General features: G+C 45.6%; 1 protein-coding gene and 1 long non-coding RNA gene across 13 annotated transcripts in view; one reads left to right on the forward strand and one right to left on the reverse strand.

Moving 5' to 3' along the window:
• SLC4A4 (solute carrier family 4 member 4) overlaps positions 1-27,461 on the forward strand; it is a 194,401-nt gene that overhangs the window by 51,566 nt on the left and 115,374 nt on the right. For all 10 annotated transcript variants that reach the window (XR_014568331.1, XR_014568332.1, XR_014568333.1 and 7 more), the window contains one exon: positions 10,156-10,326. Coding sequence is in view for 6 of the 10 variants with exons in the window: in XM_083756374.1 (XP_083612500.1) it covers positions 10,156-10,326 (171 nt within the window). In the remaining 4 variants the exon portion in view is untranslated. The remainder of the gene's footprint in view (positions 1-10,155; positions 10,327-27,461) is intronic.
• Positions 1-27,461, reverse strand: part of LOC310852932 — a 58,117-nt gene that overhangs the window by 1,128 nt on the left and 29,528 nt on the right. For 2 of the 3 annotated variants that reach the window (XR_014568454.1, XR_014568455.1), the window contains one exon: positions 25,054-26,232. The exons of the other annotated variant lie outside the window; for it this stretch is intronic. This is a non-coding gene — a long non-coding RNA (uncharacterized lncRNA). Of the gene's footprint in view, positions 1-25,053; positions 26,233-27,461 lie in introns of those variants that run through there. 3 annotated transcript variants of the gene reach the window in all.

Consider the following 27,461-nt stretch of genomic DNA (forward strand, 5'->3'; position numbering starts at 1 on the left):
TTCCTGTTTTTTAAAAAACATTTTGGGATTCTAGAGTTCCAGTATCACAGTTTTGCTGATGCAAAACATTTAGGTACAGGCAATAATCATAACATGTCAGGAACAAAAAATGATAAGCCCAACATTAGACAATGCGCACTGTAGTTTCAGACAGAAACAATACCCCCCACAGTTTAACAAGCTATAGATTGTTTAATTGGTCAAAGGCAGGGGTCAGCAAACTTTGTCAGCAGGGGGCCGGTCCACTGTCCCTCAGACCTTGTGGGGGGCCAGACTGTATTTTGGGGAAAAAAGAAGAACAAATTCCTATGCCCCAGAAATAACCCAGAGATGCATTTTAAATAAAAGGACACATTCTACTCATGTAAAAACATGCTGATTCCCGGACCGCCCATGGGCCGGATTTAGAATGGTGATTGGGCCGGATCTGGCCCCCGGGCCTTAGTTTGCCTACCCATGGTCAAAGGCCTGGGAGAAGAGGAATGCGTTGCTTGGCGCTTAAAGATATGTAAGCCCCCCAGGGGAAGGAGCCACTGCAGAAAAGGCTCTGTATGTGTGTTGTTGTTATTGTTTGTTAATATGTTATGTATTTTCGTGGTGTTATGTTGCAAACCGCCCTGTGATCCTTAGATGAAGGGTGGTATAGAAATATATATATATATATATATATATATATGGGTGGGGGCGTTAAATAGAAGCTCAGAAAAATTCAGTGTGGTCCATTTTCAAATTTCAGCCCTACCTTTAAAACCTTGCCTTTTAAAGTAGGATCCAAGTCGCACTTGCTTGATCAGAGCAGGGGTCATGGCAACGCAAGCCTGATGGCTTCTCTAACCTCTCACACTCGCAAGGAAGAAAAGCAGATTAGATGCCTGGGAGTGCGACTCTAGCAACAGGTTTACAAGCGATGAATGAAAGGACTGCCCCAATCCCCTCAGAAGTGCTTTTCTATCTCTGCCTTGACTGCATTGCAATGGTTGCTCATCCGCTTCCAGTTTAAGGGGCCAACTCTGACATGTAGCTCCCTCAGTATAGGAGCATAGGAAGCTGCCTTATGCGGAGTCCCAACTAGCTCAGTATTATTATTATTATTATTATTATTATTATTATTATTATTATTATTATTACACAATATTAAGAAGCAGTTTTAAACAACTTGCAATCACAATATATGGTGGGTGCTAAAAATATTCACCTCAACTTATGTAAGGTAGCCTTCCTTACATTTACTCAGGCTGGGGATAGGATGGAGGTGTGTAATGAGTTAGTGACAACACTAACTTAAGTTTTAGATATAGGGGTTTAGGGGTGGGTGGTGTTTTTTTGTATGAGTGTTTTTTTTTGGTATTGAACCCTGTTCGAATCTTGTATATATGCCAACAAAAGTTTGAGAAGGGACGCGGGTGGCGCTGTGGTCTAAACCACTGAGCCTAGGGCTTGCTGATCAGAAGGTCGGCGGTTTGAATCCCTGTGACGGGGTGAGTGCCTGTTGTTCAGTCTCTGCTCCTGCCCACCTAGCAGTTCGAAAGCACGTCAAGTGCAAGTAGATAAATAGGTACCACTCCGGCGGGAAGGTAAACTGTGTTTCCGTGCACTGCTCTGGTTTGCCAGAAGCGGCTTAGTCACGCTGGCCACATTACCTGGAAGCTGTCTGCGGACAAACGCCAACTCCCTCAGCCTATAGAGCGAGATGAGCGCTGCAACCCCAGAGTCGTCCTCAACTGGACTTAACTGTCAGGGGGTACCTTTACCTTTTTAAAAGTTTGAGAATCTGAAAATCTAAACCTCAAGTGGCAAATATCAGGGAAAACCGGCATATGTTTAGTATTATCTGGTAGCTGCACAACGAAGGCATCAGGCACACCTCTGTGGGAAGGGAGTTCTTCAGGTTAGGGGCTGCCACAGAGAAGGCCCTCTCCCAGGCCTCCCCTGCCTGAGCCTCTAACAGTGAAGGAACTACCTGGAGAGCCCCGTCTGCTAATTTCATCACACGAGAGGGTCTGTAGGGATGGGGGTGGTCTTCCAGATATTGGACCATCTAGTTCAGTATTGTCTACACTGGCTGGCAGTGGCTCTCCAGGGTTTCAAGACAGAGTCTTCTTTCCCTTTCTGGAGATTCCAGGAATTGAACCTGGGAACTTCTGTGGATAGAACAAGCATGAATGTATTACAGATCAAGTGTTGTGCAAGGCACAGTTTGGTGCTAAATGGGTGTAACAAGTAGTTCTGTGTAAGAAATGGGGTGAGAGAGAACAGGGTTTAAACTGGTCGTGTGGGTCAGAAAAGCTGTCCCCCGACCTTCCCCTCTCTTCCCCTCCTCCCTTTACTATCAGACCATCGTGCAAGCCAAAGTCTTCTGGCGTGTTCTTGCATGTCACGAAAGTCTTCAGAGGTCATTTATATAAAAGATTACACTGGCCTTTGGAAGACACTTGCGCTTCAAAGACCTGATTAGAAATGATCAGGCTATTCTGCTGTCGCATACTTGATAAGACGTGGCCCCCCCTCTTATCCTTTTCATCGTCCATAAAAGGTTTAATTATAACTTTGAGATAAGTGCTGAATCCCCACTTAGATTTCCCAGTCTCGATAAGCTAGAGAACTTGTGAAATAAGGGTTAGTGGAAGCTGGTGGTTCTGATATGTTTTATATAACCCAGGGGTGGGGGGATGGACTCCCTGGATTATTCATCAGCCTTTTGTGCCCCCTCCACTGCTTCAGCCTCGGAGTTTGAACTGCTTCCTATCACAGGCTCTTTCTACTCATTAAACCCTGTTGCCCTTTCAGCATCTGGCCCTTCCTCCCAATCTTCTCCCTCTGACCTCTCCTCTGTGCCCCACCACCAATCCCCTGACTCTGGGCCTTCCTCCTCTGGAGTTTCCCTTGGGGGTTTCCTTCCACCACTCCTCTTTGTCCAGCCAGTCCCTGACAGCCATGTTGGCTGGGGCAGGTGGGAGTTGGAGTACCAACATCTAGAAGTCCAAAGGTTCCCTGTCCTCTAGACGGTCACTGGGGAGAAGAACGAACCATGTGGGATCATGTAGACCAAGGAGACCAAACATGAGTCCCCTTCCTAGCACAACCTCATGAGACTACTTTTCAAGGGTGGGCTTGAGGCAATGCACAACAGTCCCAACCATCCAATCTCCATCCTCACAAGGTGACCTGGGAGGATTGAAAGCTTCTAACCTGTTCTCAACCTGTAGGTCCCCAGATGTTGTTGGACTACAACTCCCATCACCCCTGAGTTCTGGCCTTGCTAGCTAGGAGTAATGGGAGTTGTAGTTCAACAATATCTGGGGACCCACAGGTTGAGAAAGGCTGTTCTAAGGGGTCCAACAGGACCAACAGAGACACTCTCCCTATATGGCCCCTCCCAGACGCAATCTACTAGGGCAGGCCCATCCAACTCCCAAGAGACTGCAATCTACTCCCAGTGTAAAAAAAAAACCTGGAAGTGATCTACCCATTGTCATTGAGGATTGACCAGAATTGTTGAGCTTTTTTTGGGGAGACAAAGAAAGAGTTATTGATCTTCTTTTGGGGAGAACAGAGTTGCTGAGCTTTTTTTTTTGGGGGGGGGGTTTACAATTGTTCAGCTTTATTTGGGCAGACAAAAGTTGTTGAGCTTCTGTTGGGAATACCGCAGCTGCTGAGCTTTTTGGGGGGAGAATCAAATACTTCGCTCATCTCAAACTCCAACAATAACAAACGTTCGAAATGTATTCAACAGCGCAATAAGAAAACACAAAACAGTGCACACTTTATGTGGCGGAGGGACAGAGCCAGGGGGGTGGGGGCTGGAAACAATCATTCAAAAGTTTGCGATCGATAAGGAGCCAGCGATCGACGGGGATCACCAGGGGATCTACCTGTCGACCACGGTCGACCGGTTGAACATTTCTGTGCTAAGGTGAGAAAGGTCTCAAAACCAGGCCCAAGGCCTGAATACATCCAAAACAGTGAGTTTACCTGATGCCTCCAGCACAGAAAAGAGAAAATGAGCATTAGTTTGCCCTAGCTGCTGATTACAGAATTCTCAGTTCCTCTCCAGCTGCTCTCTCTCTCTCCAGCTTTTTAGCTAGAGGGCTCCCTGGCCCCACCTTGGCAACTTCTCACAGTTTGTCAGGTTTTGCTTTTGTTTTTTTGGCTGCAGTTTGCGGCTGGCATAACCTAATTCCCATGCCTCTCAGCCAACTCTTCTCTCCGTCTCAGCTTTTGGGGAAGCCACCTGCCAGTCTTGGATCTTCAGATACTCAGCTCAAGTGCTTCACTCTAAATCACCCTGACCTCGTGCCCACTGAATGTTCGGGACTACAGCTCCCATCAACCACAGCCATCTGGCAAAGCCTGGTCCAAATTTTACACCCTTCCTGAATTTCAAAATGTTAATACCACCTTCGAAATGCCAATATATAGTCCTTGTCGGTGACTTGCATGTCTTCAACTCTGATGTGTTTCATCTGCCCCAAATTCTTCTGCTCTCCAGGGCTAGACCTTCCCCCCCTTTTGCTTATGGCTCCTATGCCCAGAATTCCCATCCCAGGTTGACCTGCGTAATTCCACCTGTCCCTTTCTTTTATTTCATATGCAGCATATTATTTATATAATATACAAAAGATTGTGTCCTACCTTTCCCGTGCCTCTTTGCTGCTCAGTGTGGCTCACAAGAGCTTAGGGCCACAATACAACAATAAAAATAACATGAAATGCAGCAACAAAATACAAAACATAAGCAACAACCAATACAGTGGTATCTCGGGTTAAGAACTTAATTCGTTCCGGAGGTCCGTTCTTAACCTGAAACTGTTCCTAACCTGAAGCACCACTTTAGCTAATGGGGCCTCCCGCCACTGCTGTGCGATTTCTGTTCTCATCCTGAAGCAAAGTTCTTCTGGGTTAGTGGAGTCTGTAACCTGAAGCGTATGTAACCCGAGGTAACCCGAGGTCATTTTTAATTATTGCATCTGTCCTTTGCTTTATACATTAGAAAAGGTCTCAGAGCAGCTCAAGAGAATGAAATACAATGACTAAAAGCAATTGAAAAACCAAAAATTTGGAAACGATGAAAAATGCAAATTTCATAAAATGCTCATTAAAAAGTCCTACCCACCACACTAAAAGATGAGCAGTGCTGTAGGAGGCAACTCGACTACCAAAGGTGTGAATTAAAAGGCAACTAAAAACTCACACCTTTGGCGCCAGGTGTGTCTCCCTGGAGAGAGCATCCGACAGACAAGATCTCTTCTATTCCCACTCCCGACCCGATTGTTTCCACGAAACCTTAGCTCTTCCCTCCCACCCCAGAAGAAAACCAAAGCATGTGCAATTGCACTTGTACACACCAATCCCCTGTTACCTTCCCATCCCTGCATCCTCGTCAGCCCTTTAGTTAATTTCCCTAACTGCTGAAATTTGGATTGTAAGCTCCTTGGGGCAGGGGACTCAATATGTTCCCCCGCATCTTTCAACCTACAACATGTCAATGGATAAATAATAAGGGATGCATTTTGCGGCAAGCCTGACATTGAGCTAGGGATGAAAAGATGAGCGCAGGGTGCCTCTCAGGACAGCGGCATTACGTGCCATTGAAAATCAGAGTTGGCAGGATCAAATCTGCAAGGCACATTCAGTAGAAAACTGGTGCCGTCCTTTGGTTGTTGGAGCAGCAGTTGCTACCTCTGATGAATTGTTTTAATGCCGCGGTCAGCTTGATAATAGAAACACATCATAGTAAGTCTGTAGTCCTAATACTTTAATATGCTGCCAACAGAACTAGACAATCTCTTTAATCCCTCGATCACATGTGCACCAGTGCAGCTTTTGGTAGCATGAATCTGAAGTTGTGTGTGTGCATTACTTTCCTGTTCTCCCCGTATTCTGCAGAAGAGAGAAAATCACAGTATTGCTTTAGGCGTAAGAGAAACAGACAGACAGACAGACAGACAGACAGACAGAATGGGTTTTCTGCTTCCCCCCCCTCCCCGCCCCCATCAGAGACTTTCTTGGAGGAAATGGTTGGCATGTGTATACAATATCAAGATAAACTCCTAGACTTTCCTCCCAGGAGTGCCTCTGCAGGAAACACTTGACACAATTTTTCAATGAGCCTTTATGTACCAGATCTCCCCCACCCCCCATTTACTAATGCAACTTGAGTTTTCCCATGAGAATGAGACTGTAAATGGTTCTTGCCACAATCCCACTCAGCTTCAAGCCGATCAAGCTTTTTCCAGCGGTGTTTCAAATATACATGATTTCTCTTAAATGCACAGTGCCTTGGAACATAACCACCACATAAATTGGGAGTTGCCTATATGGGATATGGCCCCCACCCCCGGATATGTGTATTTTGGTGTCTGGCTCAAGGTTGCTGGAGAATTTGAACTCGGATGTTGTTGATTTCCCCCCCAAAGCTTTAATGTTTGCATTGCGAAGCACAGGCGGTTAATCCAAGGCACAGATACACAAAGGCGGAAGGCAGGTGAGCCAGGTATTCAGGTTGATCTGACGACGATGCACAACTTGCAACCCCGTTATAAGTCAGCTGGGTTCTGTTCCTTACCAAGCGGTCTAGCAGTCCTGCCTAGAAGGCGGAACCTGCTCCACCTGTTGGCATCTACAGGACCTAGGTGATGGAGGAGACAGGTCTGTCTCCTAGGTGGGTGGAGCATTCCCCTCTGGAGAGGTGGGGCTAGACCCAGTGTCTGATGACTCTGGGGTGGGTTGAACGACAGGTGCATAGTGTCAGGGAAAGGCTGTGTTAGAAATTAGCCAGGAGCCAGACGCATTTTGCACCTGGCTATCGGCCACTTGCAACCAGCTGAAGATGCCTGGGTGCTAGGATGGTGCCTGACAACTGCACCTCTGGAGTTGCATGCCTGGGGTGTGTGTGTGTCATTGGATCTCGACTGTTTTCACACACTTAATACCACATCCTGCACAATTCTATTCATTATATTTTATCTGCACAATCCGAATGAATTTCAGGAACCGAAATGCTTTTCCTGTGCAGCTTGAGCAGGTGTAGTGAAGGTTAGCAGTTAATTGTTGTAGCTTGTCTTCGCTTACCCCCACCCCCCACTGCTCTGCTCTGCTCACCATTGTGAAGAATATTATTTTGTTAGGAATGGTCCGTGTTGAGAAAAATAGGTAGGAATAGGCCAATAAATACTACTACTACTACAACTACTACAGTGGTACCTTGGGTTACATATGCTTCAGGTTACAGACTCCACTAACCCAGAAATAGTACCTCGGGTTAAGAACTTTGCTTCAGGATGAGAACAGAAATCGTGCAGCGGCGGCGCAGTGGCAGCGGGAGGCCCCATTAGCTAAAGTGGTACCTCAGGTTAAGAACGGACCTTGGGAACTTAAGTACTTAATCCGAGGTACCACTGTAGTAATAACAACAACAACAACAACAACAACAACAACAACAACAACAACAATAATAATAATAATTGTACCCCCCCCCCATCTGACTTGGTTTCCCCAGCCACTCTGGGCGGCTTCCAACAAAGATTAAAAATACATTAAAATGTCACGCATTAAAAACTTCCCTGAACAGGGCTGTCTTCAGATGTCTTCTAAATGTCAGGTAGTTATTTATCTCTTTGACATCTGATGGACATAGGTGGACTGTCCCTAGATCAAGCGACTTGTCTTCTTTAAGTTCTCAGAGTTCTTAACCTAGCTTAAGGTTGTCATCTGAACTAGCCAGATGTTTAACTGAGAATCAATCTCAGCCAGTCCGCCATTTGAAAAAGAATTCTTTAGAGCCATCTGGCACCTGGACATTCCATTTTGGTGATTGTAACCTTGGTTGAAGGAGCCATTTGGAGCCTTTACTTATATATCTGAGGTTTTTTTTAACACTGGAGATAGGCTCCCTGGGGAGAGGGAGGCAGGGTGAGCAGGCCTTCCCACTGTGACAGATGGGGCAGAACAACAGGTTGAGGGGATTCCCCCACTTGGAGAACCTTCCCCAAGATCCTTGACGAACCACCCTTCTCCATCGTCACAGAACCAGTGTGCCCAGACTTTCGACCTGGGAGACTGGGGTTCGAATACCCACTTGCCATGAAGCTCAATGGGTAATCTTGGGGGCTACTCTCTGCCTCTTTGCTTAACTTACCTCACAGGGGTAAGTGGGGATTAAATGAGGAGGAGAAGAGTTATGAACACCACCTTGAGCTCCTTGGATAAGAAGGGATATCAATGCAATAAATAAATAAATATTAATAATACATTGACTCAGCCAGGCCATGAGAGTTGGTGCATATGATTGTTTCCAGTCACTCTGAGCCCAGTTTGGGTTTGAAGGAAAGCGGCTGATGTCTCTTAGAGATATCCAGCTGCTGCATGAGTTTATGAGATGCACACCTTCAGATAAACACATTTCCATCACTGCCGGTGTATGTTTGTTTATCTGCAGTTCTCCGCCCTAAAGCCTTGAGAAACGAGTGGGTAAAACCAGGATTATCTGGCCACATCAAAGATACTTCATGTTTGCGTTCTATGTGAAATTAAGGCAAGCAGATTCACAGTATGATGGGTCATCAGATTATGGAGCAAACATCTGACTAATTTTTTTATAGGTGTTTTGCTTTACGACACTAAAATGCTTTCAGCATTTCCCTCAACTAGGGAGGGACCATTGCTGACATTTTTGTGTGTGCTCCTTTTGGCTGAAGACTGGGATAATGATGCATCAAACAAATAAATCTCTTTTGGCTAGAATGCACATTCATTTTTAAAACTGGAGCGCTTCTTCTTCATTTCCTGTATTAACAACATCCATACCCCTGTGTGGTCCGGCAACGTTTTAAATATTCTTGATAATCAGGTCCTGTGTTGTCATTTCTTTGAGATTAATAAAAAAAGTTCTAGTCCTCATGAGTTTAGAAGGAAGCTTGAAATGCGAAGGCAAAAACGGGGGGGGGGGGTTGCTGAGGGATCCATTCTCATGGCCATCTGCATGCATGTTGCCTGCTGGGAAACCCTGTATGTGGAGCTGTGTGAAAGGTTTGACTTTTGGCACATGGGGTTTTTGGGGTGGGTGGGTATGAGAATGCTACACCCCCCCCCAAGTCAAACTTCTTGCACATGACAAATTGATTTTAGGAAGTGGGACACCTTTCAAGAGATGTTTTCAAGTGTTCAACTTATGGTCAACATGTACCCAACAATCATGGGGATAGGCACGTAAAAATAAATTTCTAAAGGCTAGCTATGTGCAGTGTTTTAAGTTGCTGTGAAAGCCAGGCTCTTTCAAAACTGGGGCAGAACAAGTGTGATGTTGGATGTGGAGCTGCTGGTGAAAATGGCAGCCCTGGGCCAAGTTCTCTTTCCACTGCGTGTCTGACATGATGCCATCATGCATCATGGATTCAAATTACAAAAAAAGGACATTCTGACGAAACGTTAGAGAGTACCTTCTACTAGTAAGAGCTGTTTCACAGTGGAATGGACTGCCTTGGAAATGTGGCGGACGAGATTCAAGGGACGTGGTTGGTGCTGTGGGTTAAACCACGGAGCCTAGGACTTGCCGATCAGAAAGTCGGTGGTTCGAATCCCCGTGACGGGGTGAGCTCCCGTTGCTCGGTCCCTACTCCTGCCAACCTAGCAGTTCGAAAGCACGTCAAAGTGCAAGTAGATAAATAGGTACCACTCCGGCAGGAAGGTAAATGGCATTTCTGTGTGCTTCTCTGGTTCGCCAGAAGTGGCTTAGTCATGCTGGCCACGTGACCTGGAAGCTGTATGCTGGCTCCATTGGCCAATAAAGTGAGATGAGCGCCGCAACCCCAGAGTCGCCACGACTGGACCTAATGGTCAGGGGTCCCTTTACCTTTACCTAAGCAGAGATTGTATGGCCATCTTCCAGGGATTCTTTAGCTGAGATTGTGGGGGGTTTGGCTAGATGACCTTTGGGATCCACTGCAACTCTCCAATTCTATGATTCTTCCCTACTTCTTCATTCCCTATGGTTTGTGCAGGCAAGGAAGTTGCAGGCAAGGAGAATGATGCACAACCTCTTTGTTGTTCTTTGCCTAAGAATGAAACTGTTTTGTGTCGATTACATGGCTGAGATATATTGCTGCTGCTTGAAGTCATCTGAAGATTATTAAAAAGCAACATGTTTATGTTTCCTAGGTCATCATACAGTCTACATTGGGGTTCACGTGCCTAAGAGTTACCGAAGGCGGAGGCGCCACAGAAGAAAGCCCAAGGAGAAGAAAGAAAAGGAGAAAATCTCTGAAAACTCAGACAAATCTGATGTTGAAAATGCCGATGAGACAAGTAGCAGCATCCTCAAGCCACTCAGTGAGTAATGGACACTTTTTGCAATCTTTCTCAGGGAACCACAGTACAAATGGCGAGGGCTCTTTATGGGAGCTGTATAACTGAAAACATGTGGGCCAACAGAATTATGCAATGAAAAATGCTTTGAGTCCTTGCGAAACCCCACACACCTTAGACCAGGTGTTTGCAAGATGTGTAAAACTTGATTTGCCTTCAGAATTGATTGAAATGATTTGATTGAACATTTTGGGTGTTTGTGCACTTTGGAATTTTATTTTATTTTGGTAACAGTCGAGGTTTGTGAGTCAAAAGGGCTATGTCTCTCAAGATGTCAGTTATGGATTGATTTAACGGAGCCAAGACTGGGATGGCAAAGATTGAAGGTTCAGTGTTATCTTCCTTTCGTGGATCATGGCTTCATAGTCTTTCTCCTTACACAATTTTGCAGGGTACAGATATGTATTTCAGTGTCTCTGAGCTAGATAAATGTTGTTTGGGGGAACTTCTTGAAGTATCCTTTCATTTAGGATACAGTCATACCTTGGTTTTCCAACAGCTTAGTTTGTTGGAACACGAATGCCGCAAACCCGGAAGTAGGTTTTTCGGTTTTCAATCTTTGCCTCGGAAGCTAAATGCCTGGCTCGGCTTCCGATTGGCTGCAGGACACTCCTGCAGCCAATCAGAAGCTGTGCCTTGGTTTCCCAACATTTCGGAAGTCAAATGGACTTCTGGAATGCATTCTGTTCGAAAACCAAGGTACAACTGTATTGAATGCACGGGTATTCTCACCTCAGAGAGGAGAAGCCAAAAATTACTAGTCTCTCAGCTGGGTCAGTGGAGTGGCTCTCCTTCTCTATTCTCCCTCTGCAGCAGATTTATGGCATGGCTACTTCCAGGTAACAACTGAGGGAGGATCCCAATGGATCTTGCTTCTCATGTTGACTTGGCTTTCTTTTTCTCCATCTGCTGCAGCCTGATGGAATGGCTGGTGCTAGCATTTTATGCAAATTCACGGAGAGCAAGACCTGTCAGTGCCTAGTAGCCCCAATAGCTAGGTGTATAGAAGCAGTGCCACAGTCAGAATACTAGATGCTGAAGACAAATGCCAGCCAGCTTTTATGTCCACCTGGTGTCACGAAACCCCCACAGGGCTGGGGTTGGCAGGCCTCTAATGCAGGAGGAGCAGGAAGAAGAAATGGGGGGTGGGGGGCTGAATGCAGGGGGATCTCCCCATTTTGCTCAGCTGCTGTGGAATGGGGGAGCAGGGATCCTGGTTCCTTCTCAACCTTCCCATGGAGCGGAGAGCCTCATGGGAGGCTAGGGAGGGCTGTGAGCAGCCAATGCGGGGAAGCAGGAGGCAGCTGTGACTGAACAGGAGCTGGAGTAGATGCAGCCTTATTGCCCAGAACCCAGGCACCTCATTCGCAGATGTGAGCAGACCCACCCACACCAACAGAGCTCATGCACAGCAATCCTGGTATTTCCCGCAAGGCGAGCGAGTCTCTTGTGTGAGCACACCATGCCTCCTCTTTGAAAGCTTGGCAGGCAGGGTGTGGAAACTTGTTAGGACATCTTCATTGCTTCTGTCTTGTTCTGAACTTGTTGCCTTGTTTCTGAACTCCTGAATCGGGGTTCCTGAGCTTCATTGTCCGCTGCTGGGCTTATACTGTCACTTGCTTGAATAAATAAATGCATCTTTCTTACATACAAGTAGGAGCAGTTGTCCATGTTTGTGTGTTGGGTGGGAGCGTCCTAGAGGCATTTTAACTTGCTGTAGTTTGAAACTGGGTTATGGACTAGATCAGAGGCACCAACCCAGCACAGGGAGCGATAATTACTCCACGTTCCTAATTGACTCTTAATCAAACTTCTAGGAGGCAATGTGAGCAGGTGGTCTTGGATTCTCCACCCCACTTTGGGCTTAGAGGCCAGCATTTTCCATCTCCTATCAACTGTGAATAAGCTGCAGTCTCCTGGGTACTTACCGGTGGGATGTGCTTCCCTCATAACCATACATAGGTTTGGATAGTTGTCCTTGCTGTAAGGAAAAAGTAACTGAAATCCCTCCTCTCCACCTGGCACTGTTATTAGTGTGCAGTCTGAAAGATTTCAGTGCAACTGTCTCGTTCCTTAAGAGTTCCAAGAATAGACTAGCAGGGGCTGCTAGTTCACAAGATTAAGGGGCGATGGGATGGATGTTGGTGTGCATCAGGCTTGCATAAGACTGATTTGCTCAAGACTGGCTTCAGCCAGTGCTGATTTAACAAGTGATGAAAAATCTCCCGAGTTACAGTTCTGACTGGGAACCTAGATGCAGATTTCACCAAAGGCTTTCTGAGTCCCTAGATCACATCTACAGAAGTGACACGCAGCCCTTGTCTAGAAGGGGCTGGAGGCTTTGTTTTTATCACCGTTGCCCATTATTATGCCTTTACTTGGAGGGTAAAGCGAACGAGAAAATTATCTGCTTGAAAGCAAAGTCAATGCAAATAAAAATTTTCCCGCGCTTGCAGCGGTTGCTTAGGAGCAAAAAGACTTCTGTAACATAACTGGAATCTGAAGTAAAATACAATTAAGATCCCCACAAGATGACAGATCTGTAGAGGGGTATTTTAAATTCACTTTGCTTGGGTTCTAGCTGCGTCTAATGCAAAGGATTCAGGGCTTCTCCACACTGTCATTCCTCTTCATTAGTTGTTCTGAGATGCTTCTCCAGTGTTATTGCATTATTGCTGTCCGGGTGGGTACTCTTGCACAACAAAAGAGGGGCCAGCAGCCAACTCAACCACCCCTGGAAGATTTGTGCTATAAAAAGTTACAATATTTCACCAGGAAGCTATGGGACATGCGCCATTTGGAAGAGAAGCAGTATGTCCACCCCAGAACCTTTGCAGGTGCAAACAGTATTTAAAGCAGGCTGCCGTATGACCTCCCTGTCGCCATCAAGGATACAAACAGGGCCTTTTTTTCAGCTGGAATGCAACTCAGTCCCAGCACCTCTCCATTGCCCTGATAAGAGAGCAAGGGAGGCGTTGATGGTGAGTTCTGGCATCTATTTTTTCCTAGAAAAATAGCGCTGGTCACAAATAATCATGAACGCCCACGAAAAAGGGTGACCAAGTGCTTCAGTTATATTTATGACTAGGAAAAGAATGGGGAGGGTGTGTGCATGAGGGAGAACTATTCTAATATGCCCACATTTGACAGAGACACAAATAAAGATGATCAATTCTGCCTATTAAAATGTCTGAAATAGGGGTCTCTTCCAAATGGCCTCCATAGGGCACTAGCAAATCAAGTGAAAAGGCTTTTACATGTCTATCTTCTGGCCCAATCGAGACAAGTGTTCGTGTGTGTGTAAGTAAACAAAAAGCTATTGTTTGGCCGAGGGGCAGGTATCTGCATAGGAAATCCTGTTGATTCAAGGCCCGTGCTTTATTTTGTTCAAAGTTCTTACCCTGCTTTTAAAGCCTAAAAACTGTTTGCTTCCCCCGTTACTCCTGCCATTGCCTGTTAAAGGCTTTGTGGCATCTCTTGTGAGGAGGATTCAAAATTCTCCCCTTCCATGTAGCAGAGGGAGCTCAGCCTTAAAAAAGACAGTATTTTTCGCCCTATAAGGACGCACCTTTTCCCCTCCAAAAATGAAGGGGAAATGTGTGTGCGTCCTCTGGGGCGAATGCAGGCTTTTGTTGAAGCCTGGAGAGCGAGAGGCGTCGGTGCGCACCGACCCCTCTCGCTCTCCAGGCTTCGCGCAGCTCTCTGCAAGCCGTGGGAGGGCTGCGCGAAGTCGGGCTTCCCCCGCCCCAGCCCCGCACCTGGGGGGGAATATTTTTATTTATTTATTTCCCCCCCAAAAAACTAGGTGCGCCCTATGGGCCGGTGCGCCCTATGGGTCGAAAAATACGGTATATGTGCGACTCGCATATTCCTCCTTTGGCACTGCTTGCAAAATTTATTTCCCGTATTGCCGCCACATGTTAGCATCCAAAGCATCTCCGAGTAAGGGATTGTTATCTCACAATATTTGATCTTGTTTTCACGGGCACTTAAGCGATTGAGCTGAAATGCTGTGCATATGGCTTTGGTTTCATTTTTGAAAAAAGTAATGGCCGCTAATGTGGATCTGACTCAGCTACTCAAATTAATCTATGGATTGCTATGCTCTGTGTCTCTGCGGGGATTTTTCCCCTCTCCTCCTTGTGAGTGTGTAATGTAACCTCTGCTACTGTCTCAGCGGTAGCCGTGTCATCTAAGGCCTGAGGTTAATGTGCAGCTTTTAACATTTGTGATTCAAAATGCAGCTTTCCCTGGAAAGTAAATGCTACATAATCTGATTAGGCAGAAAAGCTAGCATGGCTCAGACTCTTGTTTTTTTGGAAGGCATCCTTCTGTTTGGCTGCATGCTTGCAGGGTGCTGGACAGTACCTGCCTTTAAGGAATGTGTGAGAAAATTAGCAGTTGAAGATATGTAACAAATTCAGCATTTGGAATTGCCCATAGGTAAGAGATGCCAGAGAATCCAATATCAGTTAAACAACAACACCACCACCACCTAAACTGCATGGCCCTATGTATACAGATGGTGTTTTGCGGTGGTTAAGTGTTAGTGTCTGAATATCTAAACTAGGCATAGGCAAACTCAGCCCTCTAGATGTTTTGGGACTACAATTCCCATCATCCCTGACCCACTGGTCCTCTTAGCTAGGGATGATGGGAGTTGTAGTCCCAAAAACATCCAGAGGGCCGAGTTTGACTATGCCTGATCTAAACCATGGTTAAGGATCTTCCTTCCGCAAACTAGGAGCAGGAAACCATGGTTTGAAGTGGGTTATATCTGAACCATGGTTTGAAGTGGGTTTTTTGTTTCCTATTTGCGCTGCACCAAGCATACCATGGTTAAAACCAGTTTGTCTACTTTTCCAGTCTCTCTGCTTGCAAGGTGATAACCTGGCTGCTATGGTTTGTCCGTAATCACACTGTGCATGCACAGACTTTAGTTTGGGAATAGTCCATGTGGTGCCCTCTTCATGTTGCTGGACTCCCAGGCAGCACGGTGAATCAGTCGTCTGAAATGATGAGAACTGTTGTCCAGCGACATTGGTAGAGTACCTTGTTGACTCACCCTGGCTTATAGCTTAATTGTAGTTCACTGTATTTTATTTAAAGCTGCTTTTACCCCCACTCTTCATGCCAAACTAAAATAGATGCAGTCACACTAACCCATTAATACATGTGGTGATGTTGACGATCGTGGGTCATTTTGACCTTACTTTTTTATTTTTGGATAGTCGGAGCCAGGGAATTCATTGACATTTCTGGTGTCTGAAGGAACACTAGTTCGTCTCAATTATCAGGCATTATTTACCATGTTGTCTGTGGAGCAAGCCAGCACAACTCATGACCTACCAAACAGAGATGTACTCATGATAATCCTGTCTGCTTATTTTCCTACCTAGGAGTGCATAAACAGGTGTTGTCTAATACTTAGGAAGGGGCATGCTAAATAGCTGTTTTCAGTGTGGATGCTCGCTAGTAGTACAGGCTTGCCGTAGAGATTCCACTGAGCACAATTGACTTAAAGTGGGAGGGACCCTGTAGTAAACATTTCATTGCTGTGCTTGATCTTTGCCGATCAATTATATTTCCTTTAAAAGCACAACGTTTACCAAATGTTTTTTCATCTTCAGCCCCTCCGATAAGCAGATAATAAAATTTCTACATAAGGAGCTGAGGTGCTGTGAAAATGGGTTGGTTCAGTTATAACACTAAACTGCTTCAAGGTTTGTTTGGTTTTAAAACAATCAAGCTGTGTTTGAATTTTATGAAATGAAGAAGAAACGAACCATAGTTTAGTGGTGCATGAGCAAGCTTCAGTCTTGTTGAGTTTCAAACCATGGGGATATTAAACCGAAAGTAAGTACTAATGAAGTCCTTCTCTCAGCTGTGTGGGTCAAGGAAGGGGGTATTTGAAATTCTACAGCTCTGCAGGAGGAGGAGAAATGCGAAAGCCCAATCCATCACTTGGGCTCTTTCCAACTTGTGCACATAGTGGTAAACCATGGTTAGCATTCTGTGTGAAGCAGCCCAATGAGCATGAGCCATGGCAAGCCATGAGCTCCCCACTTCCCCCTCCTCTGGTGTGGCTGTGAGGAGGACATGGGATGCATCCTCTTCTGTTTTAGATTAATCGTAGTGTATATTATGCAAACTCTAAACTGCCATTGTTAACTATGGTTTGTTGAAACAAGGCAACTGCCTAAACCATGGTTGGAAGCTGGCCTGTTTCAGCAAACGACAGTTAACGTTAACCACAGTTTGGTTGGTTTAGGTTAACTTAAAAATGAAACTAAAGCTTCTGAGCTCCTCCTTTCACTGTGTTAGAGTAGTGAGGGGCAGAGTGCATGAGGCTGAGTCACTTTTCTATGGCTTAGTATTCCATGTGGAACCAGCTTAATGTATGCAGAAATATTAAAGGCTTTCTCAAATACTGCATCTTGGGAGCTGTGCCCACTCATGCCCTGATTTCTCAGCCAACTCGTCGCAAAGGTCCTGGTGTGCCTTTTCATTTTGGGCTGTGTTGTACATCTCATGTATGCTGCCATTTGAACCCAGTCACCTGGCTCTGCCTGACCTTAAATGAACTCAAAAAAGTGTATAGCTTGTCATCTGAGAGAGAGCAACACAAAACACGCTGTCTTTCTGAGCTGTAAAAGCCAAGTTCGCACACCTCTGTAGCAGAGGTTCCTGCTTTGCAAATACCTCACCAAGCCCCCTCCTCCCGCCCCCACTCTATGGCCCTGGTATGTAGGGCTACAGCCTTGATTAATTAATTAATTGGTTGGATTCGTTGATTGAAAACTTTCTAATCGACTAAAAAGCAGTCCCTGATCAACAAGGCAATCCATTTTCTTAACCATGTCAGTTACAGTGGTACCTTGGATCTCGAATTTAATTCGTACTGGAAGTCCGTTTGACTCCCGAAACGGTTCAGAAACCAAAGCGTGGCTTCTGATTGGCTGTAGGAGCTTTTTGCACTCAATTGGAAGCCACAGAAGCTGGACGTTCGGCTTCCGAAAAACGTTTGCAAACCGGAACACTCACTTCTGGGTTTGTGGCGTTTGGGAGCCGTTCGACTACCAAGGTACCACTGTACTCTTAATTTAAATACTTATAAAATATAAAAAAATTCTCTCTAAGAGGCACCACCTCCTTCACTGTTAAATAGGAGGGAATTCCTCTTCTGAGATGGTACGTGCAATTAAAATGTGCTCTTTGAGATTAAAAACTATGAAAGTACTCTGTTTTAAAATTCAGAGCTAGTCTTAACACAAGCATACATTTAATCAATTAAGCCTTTTGGTGAAATCAGCTAAGGTCGCAGTCTTTTATACTGAATGCAGTGGGACTTACTTCTGAGTCCAACGTAACCTCCGTTCTTCTAACTGGAAACCTGTAGAATGCTTCCAAAACGTGCCATGGGGGAATTAAGAGCTGGTTATATTTTTGGTTTTAAGAAACAATCAGGTCTTGGGGCCATTACAGCAAGCAATAATTTCTCAAAGGTCACTATATTGTTATGGGCAAACCATTAAGTGATTAAATTTCATAGGGACATTTGCTCCCTGCAGAGCAGAAAATTGGCTATCCCCTTGTCTGCTTCTGGCAGCGTGCGTGGCAGCTAGTTGTGTTGCTTCCGGTCACCTGGGGTGTGGGGAGGGAATGCCCCCTGCTTGGCGGAGGCTGTGGATTGATTGCAGCATCAGCATCATAATCAGGGATACGATCGGGTAGCTTGGCCAGCAAACCACCTTAACAGAGCTGTTGGCAATTCAGTAGTGCTGGGAACTCGAGCCGTTGTACCGTATATGTAATGGAGAACGCATCGCATAAATGAATCATTTCACTGATCATTTTCGTCTCCCAGGCCGATTGTTTTGTGGGTTTGGGTCTACAAAGGAAATTACTTCATTTGTGTACTGGTTTCATTTCCTCCGCTGCCACCCCACACTTCCATTTGCTTGAAGCTGGACCTCACCCACCTTTCCCTTTTCCCGTTTGGCACTTTGCACGGCTTTTCTTTGTGATGGGAAGGGGTGCGGGGGAAGGAAAGAAATGAAAATGCTTGAAGGCAGCACTGAGCAAGCCAAGCAATTGGCGGACTGATTGAGCTGGAAAAGGCTGCGGGTGGTGGTAACAGCCACACTTGGCTTCCATTTTTGATTCACTGCCCTCACGCCATCAATTTTGGAAGGCCTCTGATTAAAGCCTTGTGGTGGGTGGCTGTTAGGAAGATTCCTTGCATCTAGTCAGGCCATTGACCTGCCTAGCTTAATACAGTGGTACCTCGGGTTACAGACACTTCAGGTTACATACGCTTCAGGTCACAGACTCCGCTAACCCAGAAATAGTACCTTGGGTTAAGAACTTTGCTTCAGGTTGAGAACAGAAATCATGCTCCAGCGTCATGGCGGCAGCGGGAGGCCCCATTAGCTAAAGTGGTACCCCAGGTTAAGAACAGACCTCCAGAACGAATTAAGTTCTTAACCCAAGGTACCACTGTATTGCCTACATGGATTGGTCTCCCAGCTCTGAAATCACCTCTCTCGCACAATGTTTTATGTCGTCAATTGCAAAGTAGAATTTGATACCCCTCAACCGTCCTGATTTCCCTGGGACACCCTGGAATTACAGAAGCCATCCTGGCTTCTGATTGGATTCCAGAATGTCCCATTTCCCCCCTCCAAACTCAGGGAGGAAGATGAGCTGTCTCCTGCAGAGGTGTATTGCTCTCACGTGTGTAAGCTGACTCCCGCAAGAACGTGACACCAAAAGATGCGCATCCTGATTTTTGCCACTGGAATTTGGAGGGTATAGAATTTTCACCATACATCACATCCCAGATTCATGGTGAAATCCGTAACCACTTTCTCTGCCTCATGTTGCTACCTGTGTTCCCACCCACCCAATTAAACTCGACACCTACAGAGATTTATAAGAGTACCCACACTAATGGGGAGCCTCAGGGTTTATGTAGAATTAAAGCGGACAATGCGTGTCATGTAAGGATTATAATACGTATTCTATTTTTAGGTCTCTCTGGATAATGCCTCTTCTATTTATAGGTCTGCAGTATTCCTTGCTGCGTTCAGAGTGGCACACTTCAGTGCCTGTGTGGGGAAAAGGGGTTTGTGACAAGGCCTTGGTGAAAATAGCGCCTTCTTCAATGAATGGGTAGGACTAGAAATGCCACTCTAGAGGAAGGGTTCGCCTTTGAACCATGTGAATTGATTTCAGCTAATTTCAGCACAGGAAGCAAGCCCTCCTCTGAGTCTAATTGAGGCCTGCTAGTAGAGGAGGGAAGGGGAGACCTATGGTCCTCTAGACATTGCTAGACTACAACTCCCACCATTCTCCATCCTCTCTGAGGCTGAAGGGAGTTTGGCTTGGAGAATCGCAGGTTCCCCATCTGTGCCGCAGAGGTGGCACGCCTGCATTTCTCATGCCTCAGTTGTTCTTCCCTTTCTTTCCGAGAGGAGATTTGGAGAGCGCATTGGTAGGGCATGCGCTTTGCATGCAGAAGGTCCCAGGTTCCATCCCTGACACACCCAGCTAAAAATACATTGGAGAGCAGAACTTGGGGACAAACTCTGCCTGACACCTGGAGAGTCATTGATGGACCAGTGGTTTTATTGCTACTAGGAAGTATTGTATACAGTCGTACCTTGGTTTTTGAACAGCTTGAACCTTTGGCTCCTGAACACCGCAAACCCAGAAGTGACTGTTCTGGTTTGCAAACCCTTTTGGGAAACCAAACGTCCGATGGGGCTTCTGCGGCTTCCAATTGGTGCAGGAGCTTCCTGGAGCCAATCAGAAGCCATGCTTGGGTTTCCAAATGTTTTGGAAGTAGAACGGACTTCCAGAACCACTTCTGTTCAACTTCCAAGGTATGACTGTATGTCTATGACTGTATTTGCACAAGCAAATGCAGGAAGCAGTGATGGCCACCAACTTGGATTGCTTTAAAAGAGGATTAGCCAAATTCATGGAGGATAAGGCTCCCGGTGGCCACTAGCCATGGTGGTTATGTTCTGCCTTCATGGTCCGAAGCTTCTGAATACCAGTTGCGGGAAAACGCAGGAAGAGAGAGTGCTCTTGTTCTCAGGTCTAGCTTGTAGACGTTCCATGATCATCTGATTGGCCACTATGAGATGCTGGACTGGATGAGCCACTGGCCTGATCTAGCAGGTTCTTGTTATGTTCTTACGCTCTTATGATGCATGCTTGTGATTCTATCCAATGAACTGCTTCAGTGTAACACGCCGTTCAAAAGCAGCACACAGACTGCAGCCTGATATAAGCCCTTTGAAACCAGCCCAAAGGTTGAATAAAAAACGAGCCCCCTCCACACTTTCACAGCACATGGGAAGACCTCTTAACTGGCAGTTCCCTCTTCTAATCCTGTCTCAAACTGCTAGCATGTGTGGCTATAATTACCTAAGCCACCTTAATTCTTTGACTAATTCTGCTCTGTGTGTGTTCACGTGAAACTGCTGAGGGACAGAAAAAGTCAGAGGAATTTGCTGTGCTGAGAAGAAGGAGGTTAAAACAAAAGCAGGCAAGAAGAAGAAAAAAACCCCTTCTTGAGTAAAGTTCTGCTTGTAAGCCAAAGAGATTTTACATGCACTCAGAAATGACACAGCTGATAGCTAGCATTGCTCACCCCACTCTTTTGGATTAAGCATTCTCTGTCCAAATCTCCTGAGAAGCGTGGGAAAGCTTAGAAACTACCTGGCCAATCCTACCAGTTGCTCCATCAGCAAATTGGTGTAGCACGTAAGAACGCAGGGAAGTAGGAAATTGCCTTCACACTTGAGTCAGACCATTGGTCCACCTAGTGCAGTATTGTCTCCCCAGGGTCTCGGACAGAAGCCTTTTCCAGCGGTATTCCTAACTCAGCATAGTTGAGTGTGAGGCAAAATATTCCTGCATTGCAGGGGGCTGGACTAGATGACTCTTGTGGTCCCTTCCAGTGCTACAAATTGGATGATTCTGCTTGGAGATGTTAGAGAATGAACCCGGATGCTTCTGCATGCACTGTTGTTGAGATGCCTGGGAGAGAGGCTGGAAGCCGCTTTAGAGAACAATAAGCGGTGCTTAACAGTGCTTTCTCAAAGTAGTAGTAGTATTATTTTTTGTCATCGTAAGAATTCACAAGATTCCTGAAAACCAAAAGGATTTGTTTTGCTGTGCAAAATCTTTTATAAGTCAGGTCTCATGCCTTTGCAGATTATGAAGAGGCTGACTTAGAGACTTTGGACACATGGGAACTGGTGTGTTTGTGTTTGCCTGCTTACAGCCGTACAATATGACCCTCATTTTTGCGTGAGTAGAAAGTAGGCATTTTGAGAACACACTCCCTTGCTCATATCTAAACCTCTAGGTGTCTTCTTATTGGTAAATGGAGAAGCAGATGACATTGACCTCTCTCTCAAGTAGGAAGTATGGGGCTTGTTTATTTATTTAAACCGTATTTAACCTGGTCTTCAGCTGGGAAGTATCGCTGAGTGGCTTGTGAAGGTCTACTGTTAAAATGGGCCTTGCACTCAGGCTCACAGACCTTTAAAGTGAGTCCAGTTACTTTTTGGGCTCTCCTACAGGCAGGAGTAATTCAAGGATTTCCAGTTATTTCCTTCCAGCATGGAAGGAAAGCTGCTGGCATGTGTCTTGGCTGTGAGTTCGAGCTAACGTTTATTCTATGTTACTTGTAAGATGCCGCGAAAGTTTTCTTTGAAAAATAATGAATGAAGCCTTCCAGGTGTAAGCTCAACGCTCTTGCCTGGTGGCTTGTAAGCCAATAGCAAACCATGGTTTCACATCAGGGTTTGTTGCCAGTAAACAAACCATGGTTAATTGCTAGTAAACAAACTATGGCTAGTCTACTGGGCTAGGTTCAATTGCTCAACAAACCACACTTTGGCTGCACAAGCCATGATGTGGTTTTAAGTGTGTGCCAGACCATTGATAGACCTATCTTCCATGAACTTGTCTAATTGTTCTCAAAAGGCACCTGAATTAATGACTGTCAGCACTAATAATTGCTATTGTGGTCAGAACGTTTACTTCTTGTGTCTGGTTGTAGAGTATTCAGCTGCCTTCTTTCCCCTCCTGGCCCTTAGAAGCAGCACTCCCTCTGCTTCTGCTGACTTTTGAGTGTGTAAGGACTCTTTTGAGTAAGGACTCTTTTCCGTCAAACTGGGCCTGTGCTTAGTGAATTGAAATTGATTTATTTGCCAACTCAAGTGGCAGATAAAACCTACATGATCTGTATAGATCAACCGAAGCTGGAAGCAGAGGCATAAGTGGTGTGCTGAGAGGTGTTGCTGCTGAGATGTACATATTAATTTTATTGTCTTGCATTGCCACTTCTGTCCAAAGCAGTTTCCAACCCCCTGCAAAACCTACCAGAAGCAACAGTGGAATGAATCTGTACCTCACAGAAAACAAAACACCTCTTTTATACCTCTTTCAGCTTGACCCATAGAAACAAAGACAATGATTGGTAGTCTCCAGCTTTGTTCTGTAGGGTAAGCTTTCAGAAAAGGGTTTTCTGGTTTTCTGATGTCTTTAATTAAATGGCTTCTTCAGGTTGCAGGTCGTGGAGGGTTCTGCTAAAGAGAAAAATGCAGAAGCAAAGTCTCTGCATCATTGTGAGTGGCTTAGGTAAGAAGGTTCTCCTGTTGAATGAAAAAAGGCTGGAGCTTCTGAGAACAGCTCCGAAGAGCAGTAAGAAGGTGGTTTGGAGGAGGGAAGATTGTTCTTGCAAGAGCATCATACACGTGTTCCTGGGAGGTGGGGGCCGGAATTACCTCTGTGACCTACTAACCTCCTCTGGTCTGCCGTGTTCTTTCTGAGCGCAGATGGTAGCCTTGTGGGTTAATTACTGCCTTACCGCTGCACTAAGATGCTGTGAGTAGATGTCACAGTGAAATTTGTGTGTGTGTGTGTGTGGATATGATTTCTACAAAGAGTTTGGGAATAAAACAACCTGACATATAATGTGTATGGCACAGTGTGCAGAAAGCATGTTGTAGCATGGAAGAAGTCACATTTTTGGACAAATGCTGTTCTCCGTTTAGAGAACGTATCCAGTCATTTCAGCGGTGGCTCCTCAGTTGTCAAGGTTCTCTTTTGCTGCTTGAACTGGAATATTTGACTGTTCAACACATTATAGAAATGTTGTGATGGAGCAGGTAAGGGGAGCGAGGGTTCTCTTCCCATAAAAATAACCCTGCTTGAATCCAGTGGGTGCCGATTGGCAAAGGGCAACAAAATCTCAATGCTGTTATTTCCTAATGGGAAATCTTTGCTTATTTGGCCCATATCTGGAACAGAAATCAATCCAGCCGATATTCAAAAACGGTTTTCACTGTTGCTTTTGCTTCCTGCCCACAAATGATGCATAACTTGATTATGTCTCTCCTTCCCTATTTGCGTTGTGTTCCCTTTGCGTTGAAATGAATGTGGTGGAATAGCATACGGCAATGCAACTTGCGCAATTAACAAAATTGATTACATCACTGATATAAGTTATGTGCTTCCACCACAACAGACAGCGAGACAATTAACGTAGTTTTTGGTAGAAGGCAAACCGCAGTGGAATGGAAACAGCTCTGCATGTGATTGATATAGGGCAGAATGGAAAAACAATGACTTATTACTACCCCAGGGCAAAGAAGCCTGGGAACCATAGTTTGCCTTCACAAAGCTACAGTTCCCAGCATATTCTGCAAGCTTTAGATGCTTCCTTGGGAGAAGGCACATGCTTTAAATGTTTGCTGCGTATGCACCCAGAGACCAACACATTCATTCAACTCACGATCACTTCAAAATAAACAAATCTGCACTCTGCAATAGACAGGGCTCCCTGATCAAAGGGGATGTCAGAATATTCAGCCCTCCCTGCAGAGAAGGAGTACCAACAGTTTGCACCATGGAGCCTTGATATGGTGACTTGCAGTGGCATCCAAGGGAACAGAGCCTTGCTGACAGCCGTATTGTTGTCTGAATCATAATTGCATGCTTATTGATTCAGGTGAGTGTGGGTGTTCCTGGGAAGTTTGTGAAGGCCTTGAGTCATAAAGGCAACAGATAAAACATGCACAAGGAGGTGCCATGCTCCAAGCTGAGAGGGGTTTGATACCTTCCTTCCGAAAGGGTCACAGTGAGAGTAAAGGCAGTTTCTGAATAATGAATGCCAGGTGGGGTGGGTGAGTCACAGCTGCATCTTCCAGATTTCTCCCCTGCTCCTGAGATGGAGTATGGTGTTCAAAGTGGAACACAGAAAGCTACCTTTCACAGAGTCAGACCATTGGTATGTCCAGCTTAGTACTGTCTATGCACCGATTAGCTCTCCAGGGTTTGGGGCAAGAGTTTTTTCCCCCAAGCTGCTGGAGATTGAAGCAGCGTCTTTTGCATATAAATGGTCTACCACCAAGCTCTTGAGATTTCTTTCAGTGTGCCTAAAGCAGGGCTATTTTGAGGCTTTATATTTTGATTTTATTCTCCGAACCTCCCTGAGACCTGGATATAGGGCAGGATATAAATTCAATATATAACGACAACAATAATAATAATTACCCAACAAAGTTCCTGTTGTCACTGGACTACAACTCCCATTAGTTTCAGCCAGCATGGCCAATGGTCAGGAATGATGGGAGTTGTAGTCCAACACACCTGGAGGGCGCAGCATTGGTGGCCCCTGGTCTAAAGGCTAGACTAGCAAGCCATCATGTGTTGTGACCTGCAGGATGACCTCAAGTAAGCACAATATGCCAAGAGGTGACTCTTGGGCAGTGTCTGATAGTCACTTGTGGCGGGTTAAGCTTAGACAGGGAGCTTTGTTGTGGAGATGGGTTAAACCAGGCGGTCCAACTTTTCACACCAAGTGGACTGCAAGAGTACTTCAACGTGGAACCTGCAGGCCACACAATGCCTGGCTGTCCAATGGGGCTGGTAGCAAGGCAAAAAATTGACTCTCCCCCCTCAGCCCTAGTACTGCCTTCCCAAAGTCGGCTAAGCTTTGGGAAAGGAAGTGCAATGCTCTGTTAGGGTCTTTGAGTCCTCCCAGCTCGTTCCCCAAGCTGGGAAAGTATTCACTAGGGTTTGGGAAGGAGCTGGAAGGAAACTGACAGAGTTCTCATGCCTCCTTCCCAGTGCCCAGCGCCTCAGTTACCTGGTTTGGGAAGGCAGCGTGAGGGCTCTGGAGGGCATCGAATGTTGCCAAGAGATTCCAAAAAGGTCCGCGAGGGCCCTTGGACCACTCTGAGTTAAACTAATAGAAAAGTAGATAGAAAGGCTCTCTGAACATTAAATATCAATTGCGGTTTTATATCAGTTTAACTATCATGGCTCACATGCCCCAGAGAACCCTGGGAAATTGGTAGTTGAAAACAGCATTCACTGTAGGAGAACCCAGACCCCCCATCATAGTATTGCAGCCTCCAGATTTTACTGTGGTGGGGGCATGACTATCAAATTATATTTTTTTTGTAGATATGCCTGTTGGATTTTTCCACCAACAAATCTCAGGGCAGTCCTTGTGGGTTTTCTGCACTGCTGAGTGCTCAATTGCTGGCTCTACATAAATATTTACTTTGTGGGAAAAGTCTTGGGAATTCAAACAGAGGTGTTGATATTCTGATAAGGGAAACCCGTGTGTGTGTGTGTGTGTGTGTGTGTGTGTGTGCGCATTTTGTGCGGCATTTCCCCATTGTCTATAGATTTGGTCTGAGTGACAGTCTCACAAGATATCCTTTGCAGGACTTACTGTAAACTGATCTTGGAATGATGAGCAGATGGAAAGATGAGTAGAGCTGCCTTTTCATGGGAGAGTTGACCATGAGCTTTATATAGCTTTGATGCTTCTCTCTAGAAAGAGAGTAAGATTTCAGTGTTTTCCCTAGTGATCCCTTTTGTAGCTCGCTCTGATTTCCAGTGCTTCCCCCTGTTATTTTGTGTGAAAATAACCAGCCCTTCGGTTATTTTGGAACCCATTTCCTTGCAGAAAGGGGTTTAGGGTGATGACACACTGTCACTGCAGGGTGCAACCTTCACAGCGGATCAGATTTAGGTTGGGGTCGATTCTTTTTCTCCATCATGGCTGAGCCAATGTCCCCACCTGCTGTTAAAGTTAAATGACCCTGCTGGTTAATGCTCTCATGGGCAAGAAAAAGAAGCTCTCCTTTCCATTTGCTCCTTGTGTTTTTGGTGTGAAGTTGGAGGGATTCCTTACAGACACAGGTGATAAAAAGGGCTCAGTTTTCTTTCTGGCTAATAGGCCTTTATAACCCTGTTGAAAATGGACCTAAGGGTACTAATGTGAGCCTGTGCGTAGTTCTTTTTTTGCAAATCATTTAGCATGAGATATTTAGCAAACATGCCTCCTTTAAAGCAAGTTCTCTTTGACTCTGTGGTGCAACTTAAATACAATACGAGCAATTTTGCAATTAAATTTTAAGCAGAATTGATGACTCCCCGTGAAAAGTTTTCCCATGCTGGTGGGATTTTTGGCTTTTCTGCATATATATTCCTTAGCTGAGCACAGTGCATACTATATGCCAAATATGCACCTCTTAATTGCTGATCTTCCTTCACAGCAGAGTTGGCCAACCTGTGGCTCTCTAGATGTTGTTGGACCCCAACTCTCATCAACCTCAGCCAGCACGGCCAATTGTGTCAGAGATGATGGGAGTTGTGATGCAGCAACATTTTGGGGATGCTAGGTTGGTTACCCCACAATTTGTACAAATTTGTTCAGTTGCAACCCCTTACTCAGTCCTCCCCTAAGTAGTTTGTGCTTCTCTGGTTTTCTCAGATCTCTGAATCAGTGTATTCTAGACCAAACACATTCCTGGGTCCTATGTATCTACCGTATTTTTCGCCCCATAAGGCGCACCGGACCATAAGGCGCTCCTAGTTTTTAGGGGGGGGATCAAGAAAAAAATCTTATTCCCCCCCCCAGCCCCAAAGAGCAAAGAAGCCAAGGCAGTGAGCGGGATCCATCCCACTGGCTGTCTTGGCTTCCTCTTTAGCCGCCTGCAACCTCTCCAGCTGGGAGAGGCTGCACGCAGCTTTGGCAGAAGCCAAGACAGCGAGCG

The sequence above is a fragment of the Podarcis gaigeae genome (assembly GCF_964106915.1).
Source record: "Podarcis gaigeae genome assembly, chromosome: 9".
In the NCBI taxonomy this organism is placed as follows: domain Eukaryota; kingdom Metazoa; phylum Chordata; class Lepidosauria; order Squamata; family Lacertidae; genus Podarcis; species Podarcis gaigeae.